Below are 10,712 nucleotides of genomic sequence, written 5' to 3' on the forward strand. Positions count from 1 at the left end.
TCTCTACATATAAATACATAAATTCCATAAATATTAAAAACTGAATCATAACACCCTAAACTCCAGGATATCACACAATCATATCCATTCCTCACTCCCTCGGCAAAGGTCATTTGGACAGATACACCATAGTTGTATATACATATACATGTACATATGGTTTACACGTACTTGTGGTATATACACATACCATACTTTTTGTCTTTTTCTCTTGCCAGTGCCCACCTCCATTTTTATCAAAATTCAGGGCAAAAACAAGCAGGAATCCAAAGCAGAATATAGGTTCAGGTCACAAAGGCTAAGTAAGTGTTTTGTGTTTAACAGCAGTTAAAAACAAAGAAATGTAAGAACACTGGCAATAAATTGAATATCTAATATCTAACTCACAGCAAGTTGGGGGATTTATTTACAGAGAATCACAGAATTTCCATGTGAGAAGGAACCTTAGAGTTCAGACAGTGGGGTCCAGAAAGGCAATTAAACCAAGGTCACATAGATATACACATGTACTTCATAGTTCAGAAGTTACTTCCCCCTGCAAAATCCTAAAGACATCATCTTAACGTTTTCATTTTCTTTTTTTTTTTAATTAATTAATTTTACATTATTTTTTGTCTGCATTGCATCTTTGTTGCTGCACATGGGCTTTCCCTAGTCGCAGTGAGCAGGGCTACTCTATCTATCTATCTATCTATATTATCTATTTATTTATTTATTTATTTATGGCTGTGTTGGGTCTTCGTTTCCGTGCGAGGGCTTTCTCTAGTTGTGGCAAGCGGCGGCCACTCTTCATCGCGGTGCGCGGGCCTCTCACTATCGCGGCCTCTATTGTTGTGGAGCACGGGCTCCAGACGTGCAGGCTCAGTAATTGTGGCTCATGGGCCCAGCCACTCTGCGGCATGTGGGATCCTCCCAGACCAGGGCTCGAACCCGTGTCCCCTGCATTGGCAGGCAGATTCTCAACCACTGCACCACCAGGGAAGCCCCAGGGCTACTCTTCATTGCGGTGTGCAGGATACTCATTGTGGTGGCTTCTCTTGTTGCGGAGCACAGACTCCAGGCGCGTGGGCTTCAGTGGTTGTGGCACGTGGGCTCAGTTGTAGCTGTGGCTCACGGGCTCTAGAGCACAGGCTCAGTAGTTGTGGCGCACGGGTTTAGTTGCTCTGCATCATGTGGGATCTTCCCAGACCAGGGCTCGAACCCGTGTCCCCTGCATTGGCAGGAGGATTCTTAACCACTGCGCCACCAGGGAAGTCCCATCTTAATGCTTCCATCCTCTCCTTACTCAAATTAATTTCAAAATTAGAACATTAAAGTCCATAGATGATCTAGTTCAAAAAATAAGATGACAAAAAAATGGATAACATATTCTAACAAAAAACTCTGGAAAACCTTGCAGCTAACATTTATAGTTAACATTAAATTGTTAATTTTCTCTTTTTTTAACATCTTTATTGGAGTATAATTGCTTTACACTGTTACATTAGTTTCTGCTTTATAACAAAGTGAATCAGCTATACGTATACATATATCCCCATATCCCCTCCCTCCTGTGTCTCCCTCCCACCCTCCCTATCCCACTCCTCTAGGTGCTCTCAGGGAGCTGGTCTCCCTGTGCTATGCGGCTGCTTCCTACTAGCTATCTATTTTACATTTGGTAGTGTATATATGTCAATGCCATTCTCTCACTTTATCCCAGCTTACCCTTCCCCCTCCCTGTGTCCTCAAGTCCATTCTCTATGTCTGCATCTTTATTCCTGTCCTGCCCCTAGGTTCTTCAGAAATATTTTTTTTTAACTGTTAATTTTCAAGGAACTGCAAATCCCTTCTCTTTTTTTTCCCTTCACCCCACCCACCTCAAAAAAGGAAAAAAGAAAACAAAGAACAAAACAAATCTGGCTCTTCGCTGGTAACTGCAATTCAGGATACAGGCAGTTGGCGATGAACTTTCCAGAGCCTAAACTGTCAAACAAGGATGACAGAAGCATAAAAGAAGAGGTACTCTACATTTAAAAACCTGCCCTAATCTAGAAATTTACTGCTTTCTTTTTGCCTGTCCCTCCTGCCACATAAATACCTTCATACTGCATATAGTAAAAAAAAAAAAAAAAGTACTCAGAATATCTATACCTATGGCATATTCTTATTATTGTAAATTGTAGTAACACTGAGAATGCTTTTCCATTTTTTACTTTTGAATGATCGTGAAGAGTTAGTATATGCACCCCTTGTTGTTCTAACCCATTCTGAAAGTACAACTCTTTTCATGTCAGCAAAGATCTCCCACTTTCTCAGTCCCCGAGATATCTATTTCTTCTTGGTGGGAAAAAAAAACAAAGAAACCCTTGGCTACAAATTCTAAGGTAGGGAAAAAACCACAGTCTGACTCTGAATTCTTGAGTTTTGTCTGTGCATGTACCCATAATTATCCACTCTTGTTAAAATATAATTAATTTATAACTCTTTTAAGTCATGTAGGAAATATATAAAAATAAAGTAGCAGAATAAATCAAAAATAAATAAATGATCGTGAAATTATATCTGCCTGCATCCTTCAGTTAATCAGAAAGTTACACTCACCAACAAATATCACAATAGCTTTTACATTTGATTATATAAAACTGGGCAGGCATTCGATGTATTGCCAACCTTCACCTCCTTGTTACTAGATATGATTTCTGTCTTAGCACCAAAGTAATGCATAAAATCAATTTACTTTCAGTGTTCTATTTCCCTTTTTTTACTAGAAATTCCTGGGATCAAGGACAAAAATGACAGAAGACATTGCCAATATATGTTTCATAACTGACTAAACCCTTGTCTACCATGTTTTAATAGGTGACTTTTACCTCAGAGCAACTTAGAAGACAGCAAAATGGATTAAATTACTTACATTTCCACCTGATTACAACTGTCAGATATGAGGCTTATTAAAGCCAACAGAATATCATAAAATCAAATTGGAGGAAATATGATTCGGGAATAAATAGGTTACTTACCTATAGCTTTAAATCACATGCCTGCTAAATCGTTACTCGATATGTGCTGAAAATAACTAGCCAGCAAAGCCATTCTTTTAACAGAAATAGTCTTCAAAAGCTAATGCAAATCTGTTTTGGATTTATTACATTTGAATACATACCTTTCTTTTTAAAGTTATATAATAAAGCAACATGAATCAAGCATAAATACTACTGCATAGTTCAATACCACCACCTACTGTAGTTGCTATTAAGTTAAAATCTTTTTTATCAAATGGGTTCAAGTGCATTAAGACATAAAACTATAAAACCACAGGTGGATGCCTTCATTTTTCTGAGGCAATTTTTGGGTAGGGGTCTGATCTAAGAATCCACTAAGTCTGGGATATTAAATAGGAAAACAGTGTAAAGACAACTGCACAAGCAGCTAAATTTGGTCAGTTTAAGGGCATTCTTTCTTCTTCCTCCCTCCCTTGGATTTTCCTGGTGTAACGGAATATTTTATTTTGGACATCTAAAAATACCTTGCAAGACCACAGTATTAGTTAGATTACTGAAATTTTTAATTTAGTTTCCAATCTGTCACCAGTTGGGAAACAGTAATCTAAGGGCTAGCAATAACAAAAGTACTCATTAATTTAGAAGACAAATGAGACCAAAATTTCAAAAGAGGCAACTCTGAGGATGAAAATAGAAGGATTTTTTAAAATTAAGATTAAAAAACAACACCAATACTAACAGCTAAAACTGACAAAAGGCCTAGAACATGAAGACATGACTTTAAAAGTGTGGATACTTCTAACAGAAATACTGCTTTAATGAATGAAAATCTTCAATGTAGAAACAGATTACATCGGGGCTTCCCTGGTGGCACAGTGCTTGAGAATCCGCCTGCCAATGCAGGGGACACGGGTTGAGCCCTGGTCCAGGAAGATCCCACACGCCGCAGAGCAACTAAGCCCGTGTGCCACAACTACTGAGCCTGTGCTCTAGAGCCCGTGAGCCACAACTACTGAGCCCACGTGCCACAACTACTGAAGCCCGTGCGCCTAGAGCCCATGCTCCACAATGAGAAGCCCGCGCACCGCAACAAAGAGTAGCCCCTGCCCACCGCAACTAGGGAAAGCCCGCACGCAGCAGCGAAGACCCAACACAGCCAAAAATGAATAAATAAGATAAATACATTTATTTTTTAAAAAAGAAATAGATCACATCTTATAACTAGGATTAAATATCAACAATACATCTTGTGAAGTTTTTGCCAAGTTAAAAAAATTTAATGACTTAATGGAAAGCATAATTTTCAATACATAACTGTTTATATACTGTAGCAAGACACAAACATATGTTTATTTTAAATAATGAATGACTACAATATAAGTACATGATACAGTGTACTGTGCTTCAAAAGGACCCATGATTATACAATAAAGAAATATCAGTAACACTATTCAAAAAAGGACAGATTGTCTGAATGGGCCTAAAAAGCCCAGACTTTTAATTTGGATTTTCTATAGTAATGTTAGATAATTGCTTTCAAACCAATCTCTAAAGCATTAAAAACAAAATTCCTTAGTTTTACTAGTACTCTTTCCCATTGCAAGGCCTTTCAAATAGAGTGACACAAATGACTCTCACCCACTGGAAAATATAACATTTTCCACATGCACCAACTTGGAAAATATGGTTATTTACTATGCAGAATGTTCTTTAGGTTAGAAGTTAAAACCTTAAGGGAGAAAAAGGGTCATTACTGCAGTCTTAACTGTACTGTGTGACTGAGCCTACAAACTTTAACAAAATACTGGAGTGGCTATTTCAGAAGAAAGGACCAAGGTCGGCTTTTATTCAAAAATTACAGATTCATAGGATCTGGAACAAAAGGAACCTTAATAATTGATTCTAACTCCCTTTTCTTACAGAAGAGGTAAATGACCAAACCAGAGAAGTGAAAAGAGATGACCAAAGCTACAGTTAGTTGGTGACAAAAATCAAGGTTATCTAATATCCAGTTCTCTTAACTCCCAAAGCAGTATTTTCTTTCTGCCACAAAACAGTTTATGATTTTTCTTATTTTGGACAAATTGAAGCAATAAAATGAAGCAGGTAAAGAAATATTACAACCTAATCATACAAACTGTAGTATTACAGATTTATCAGAGAGGCAGTGAGGTATAATGAAAAACAATAATGAACAGGGATTCAAAATACCCAAATTGGAACTCATCACTTCCTAGCTATGTGAGTCTTAACATCTCCAAGCACTGATTAAACTGTAAAATGGTATGTGAATGTCAGTGGATGTTACCACTATAACTTTTTTTTTAAGTTATATTTTTTAATAAACCCAAATAAGAATTTTTTGCTCCAATAATACTACATTCTTATAATGGAGCTACTAAGAGTATGACAAGTAGAGAGTCTTAACTGAAAAAAATCTAAACTTGGATTCAAGGGCTAGCTTAGATATTTACACGTCTGTCATTAATTTCACTATGTTAAGATAGCATTGGCTACAGCACTTAAAATGAAGGATAGCTGTATTCTCTCGATAGCAAAAGCAAAATAAAATAAACTGGATGAAGAACTTTTGGAAAGCTCTTTTCCACACATTTTATGGGCTTTTATACTATTTTATGCTAAAAACAGAGCAGAATGATAGAGTGGAGTAAAAAAAAATTGCAGATTGGAATCTTGGCTCCCAAAAATACTAGCTGTGCAACTTGAATACTTCTTGGGCCCTAGCTTTCCTCAAAAGAGAATTGTGAGAATTAGAAGTAACCAAGGTAAGACATCTAGCTCAGTGCACCTGGCATACAGGACATATTTAATAATCATTATTAAATTTGAAAGGAAATTATCAAAATTTGCCACAAAACAAAGTGTACTGCAAGTAATATAAAAGTATTTGGGGCTTCCCTGGTGGCGCAGTGGTTGAGAGTCTGCCTGCCGATGCAGGGGACTCGGGTTCGTGCCCTGGTCCCGGAGGATCCCACATGCCGTGGAGCGGCTGGGCCCGTGAGCCATGGCTGCTGAGCCTGCGCGTCCGGAGCCTGTGCTCCGCAACGGAAGAGGCCACAACAGTCAGAGGCCCGCGTACCGGAAAAAAAAAAGTATTTTAATGAATTTCAATTGGAAGACTAAGACAATTCAGTACGCATTATGTTAACTTATAAGGGTTATTATAGTACAGATTTAATGCCAAAGTGATACAGCAAAGAACAACAATAATTTTCACACCTCCATATCTTTTTTAAACTCTTTTATCCAACAGTCATCTACTTGGCTATTCTACAGGATACTACATAGCTGCCTAACAGGTACTCTTCTCCCTTGATTTTAACTTAAATTTTTTTTTTTTCTACAACTCTACCCCTGAGTGTGAGATTTAAAGTGTGTGGCCTTCACTTACAACATCCAAAAGCATAATACGCAGAATATTCCCTAAAAAAGGTTTTAAAGAATTAAATAAAAAACAATAAGCTTTAGTTATCTTCTGCCCAGAAAAAAAAATGTGGCCAAGAAAACAATCTTTCACTTTTTGTATTAACCATAACTAATTTGAAATTTGTTGTTATATATTTGCTATAGAAATTTCCTGCACTCACAAAAATTTTCAGAGCTATCTGCTTACAATCATAAAATTATCAGTCCTTTAAAAACCTGTGATTTTTGAGAATTAAAAAAATAATTTGATGTAAATATTTTAGATATGAAAAGGCTGCTTCATCTTATCTACATCTTTTATCCATTGAAAGTAAATATTTAAAATGTTTTCAACGAATTAGCAAGGTTTATTACTTCATGAGAGACCAAAGTTTATTGCTTTATTACCTGTAAATTAGGTCATTAAGGGGTAAATGACTTTAAGAAACATCAGACAATGAAACTCATTAACACATATCATTTCCAGTCCCTTCTCATTTGTATTTCAGCATGAACACTTCACTTCATAATAAGAGTAGCCTTTTGTTTACAAATAAACACTGCAGAAGAAGGAGTTTTCCCTCCCTTTTTATCTTAGACATGTTCAGAAAACTTTAGTTGTACCAATCAAGGTAAACAGACATGCTTGCAGGACTTCCCAGGTAGCACAGTAGTTAAGAACCCGCCTGCCAATTCAGGGGACACGGGTTCAAGCCCTGGTCCAGGAAAATCCCACATGTTGCGGAGCAACTAAGCCCGTGCGCCAGAACGAGCCGGTGTGCTGCAACTACTGAAGCCCACGTGCCTAGACCCCGTGCTCTGCAACAAGACAAGAAACCACAATGAGAAGCCTGCGCAGCACAATGAATAGTAGCCCCCGCTCGCCACAACTAGAGAAAGCCCGCGCGCAGCAACTAAGACCCAACGCAGGCAAAAATAAAAATAAATAAAAAATAAATAAATTTATTTAAAAAACCCAGACATGCTCAAGAAAGCAATACATTCTCTTATTATTTTAGTACCACCAGTACAGATAAACTACAAATTAAAATATAAAATAATTACAAAAACAGGATATAGCAATGCATTTTTAAAGCACAAACTACAAAGAACTTTTTCCAACAATTACTCACACAACCTAAAAGTGAATAGCAAAATGATAAAGAGCTGACTGTAATGGCAAAAGGCCATCCTCCTCTCAATTCTTCAGCATTTGGGTTTCCCTTTGAAGATTTCTGTTAACTGCTAAATATCTATTCAGTAATTTTAATGGCAGTCTGGACTTTTACAGTAGTACTGAATAGGAAACCATCATAAATTAAGTTTACTGGGTCTCTCTACACTAGGGCAACATAAAATTCTATTAAACACCAAAACATATCTACTATAATAATTTCTTCCCATGATGAAGTTAAATATGAAAACTCTAAGGAGACCAATTCCTTGATTTTTCTCCACTCCTGGCCTGCAACAGTAACACTGTAGCTCTGCAGTTAAACTCTCCCCAACACTCCCTGTCTTGATCTTTATGGGCAAATTAAAATATTTTTCCCAAAAGCATAAAAAGAAATCAAGGAATAGACTAAACTGAAGGCCTTAGGTAACAATTTCATCCTCTGCAACTAGTTGGCAAGCTTCCTGAAACTTCTGTCTCACCGTCTTACAATTTCATCCTTCAAATGGAAATGAAGAAAAACACCAAGTGAGATGTACACTGAGCTGTGAGTGATCCCAGGTCAGCCTGATTCTCTGCCAAAAAAGGCCAGGCAACATTTACTCTTCTTGCTGTAGTTTCTTTCTCTTTCTTATCCCCTCAAAAAACCTTCCCGTATATTACTATACTACTGTAATTCACCTGTAGCTACGATACTTCACTTCCCAAAGGAACCACTTCCTGACACTGACTACTCTCTAAAGACGCTTTCGGATGTTTTATTTCCTCACCCATTCCTTAATTCCATTACTATAAACCTCTCTCGCCAGAGGTGGAGTTCTTAGAGACAAAGAGACTTGAATGGATTTTAAGTCTCTCAGACCTTCGTCCCAACCTCAAAGCCTGTACACGTCTAAGAGTTCCCAGAAACAATGAGCTACAAAAGTACAGACTAAACGGGAAAGAAGAGGAAGTATCAGAACAATACCCAAAGCAAACAGCACCGAAAACTCGTGGTCGTCTCTATCATCTCACTCTACCACCCCCACTTCCCTAGTTTAACCAAGGTCTCTCAAACTCGGAGAAAAGCCCCCTGGCCCATAATTTCCCCCTCGCTTCACGAAGAAAGTGGCAGAAAGAAAAGAAGCTAGCTCCCTCCGGTCGATCGGAGCTGTGATGCTTTTTCTGCCGGGTGAAGGGAGGCAAGCCAAGGGTTGTGTAAAGAATGGAAAGCTGAGTGATACTGGGGGGAGGGGGAATTAGGGCGCCAGAGCTAATCCCCCGCCGGGGCCCCGCTGGTGGAAGAGGCAGGAGGCGACCGGTCGGGAGGAAGAGGGAAGCCGGGCTGCACTGGGCTTTCGGGTCGCGAGAAGGGGGAGAGAAGTCTGGCAGTCCTAGAGGCCGGGGGGTGACGGCGCCAGACAAGGGAGGAGGCTCAGTGCGGAGCGAATTTTTCGGGGCACGAGAGAGGGAATCGCCTTCCTCCCGCCACCCTAGCCCCCTCCAAGCGCACACCTCAAACCTGCTCTTGGTCACTCCGTTCACGTCCCTCCTCATGGGGCCGGCGGGTGCGGCCGGGGCCGGGCGCTGCGGCGTGCGGAGTGCAAAGACTGGGGGCCCCGGGCAGGCCCGGGAGTTCCGGCACCGAGAGGAGGCAGAGGAGCTGCGGGCAGGGGCCGTCGGCGGGGAGGGGAGACCTCTCGACTCCGTCAGGGCCTCCTCCACCTCCCGCGGTGTGGCGACGACTGCTCGTCGCTAGCTCTTCTCTCTCCTCAGCCTCAACTTCAACCCAAAACAAAAACACTCCCCACCTACCAGCAACGCCGCTCCTCATTGGGCAGAGCCGCCCGGGCCTCGGAACTGCGTGGGGAGGGGGAGGAGGAGGAGCGCGCGCCGGCGGCGGCGGCGGCGGCGGCGGCGGCGGCGGCGGCGGCGGCGGCGGCGGCGGCGGCGGCGGCGCAGGACCACCCCTCCCCCACCCCCGGGTGCAGCCGGCGACCATCAGCCCGGGAGCAGCCGGAGCGCGGCGGCGGCGGCGGCGGCGGCGGCGGTGGCGGTGGCACGAGCCCGCTCTCGCCTCCAAGGCAGGAAAGCCCACCGCGAGAAGGAGAGGCAGGGAAGTGCCTATGTGTCTGTGTGTATTTATGTATGGGAGGGGCTGTGGGGCGGATGCGAGTGCGCGCGTGCTCGCCGACCGGTGAGAGAGGAGAAAGCAGGACAACTGCACACAGCACCCGAGCCCACTCTCCTCTCCTCCGCGGGCAAACAGCACGCACCAACTCACTAAGCACTTGAGCTGTCTGTCTTGTCCTCCCAGCCCCCTAAGTCTTGTCGCTTCCCCGGTAGCCTGTGCTGGCACACATGTCCTTCCCAGCCACCCAACTCCCTTCCCCTATCACTCACTGTCGCCTTGAACCCAAAGTGCAGCAGGCGGTCCCTACTCGGAGCCATTTTCCTCGTCTCTGGTTGTCTCTAGATTGGGGCAGTGCTGCTGCTGCCGCCGCCGCCGCCGTCGCCGTTGTTGCTGCCGCCTCCCCCGCCCCCGTGAATTGCATTACCGGGTGTTGCAGGGAGGCTTGGGGGGGCCGCTGCGGAGCGTGGATCCTCCTGTGCATGGATCAGGAGGACAGGGGGACAATTGTGCTGCCCTCTACTCCGGGGACGTGCGGCAAGGCCGCACCTCGTGCCTTGGGGTCAGGGGGTGCAGTGCAGGAGCTGGGCGACCATTCCTTTAGCCGGGGGAGGGGCGCGCTTTGGTGGAGGTGGGGGCGGGTGAGGCAGAAAGGCCTCGGCTTCAACCACTCCTCCGCCGCCCGACCGCCGCAGGCACCCAATGGGCTCTAGTGCCTACCCGCCCTCCAATCAGGGCTCTGGTTGGTGAGAACCTGATCCTGACGCCACTTTGGCGGGAGAAACAAGCGTGTCTGAAGGAGCAGGCGGGGGCGCTTGCCCAGCCGTAACATTCATTATGACTCTTTCTATAGAAGCTAGATTGTGTCATATTATACTTTAGCAACCCCAGCCCTCAAGGTCTCAAAACTTATGATCTAATTTCTATGAATTAACGAATAAGAGTTTACCCTTAGAGCGACAAGCTACAGAATTGTATCCCAAAGATAAAATATTAGAAACTATCATAAATTCTAGCAGTC

General features: G+C 42.7%; 1 protein-coding gene across 1 annotated transcript in view; it reads right to left on the bottom strand.

The window, feature by feature from the left end:
* FBXL20 (F-box and leucine rich repeat protein 20) overlaps window positions 1-9,446 on the bottom strand; it is a 116,102-nt gene extending 106,656 nt beyond the window's left edge. The window contains exon 1 of the mRNA XM_022558036.3: window positions 9,076-9,446. Within this exon, the coding sequence (XP_022413744.1) occupies window positions 9,076-9,117 (42 nt within the window). The 5' untranslated portion in view covers window positions 9,118-9,446. The remainder of the gene's footprint in view (window positions 1-9,075) is intronic.
* Between the last annotated feature and the right edge of the window lie 1,266 nt (window positions 9,447-10,712).

This window comes from Delphinapterus leucas, chromosome 19, assembly GCF_059928025.1.
Source record: "Delphinapterus leucas isolate spDelLeu-1000000601 "Yukka" chromosome 19, BTC_Dleu_Yukka2, whole genome shotgun sequence".
Lineage (NCBI taxonomy): Eukaryota > Metazoa > Chordata > Mammalia > Artiodactyla > Monodontidae > Delphinapterus > Delphinapterus leucas.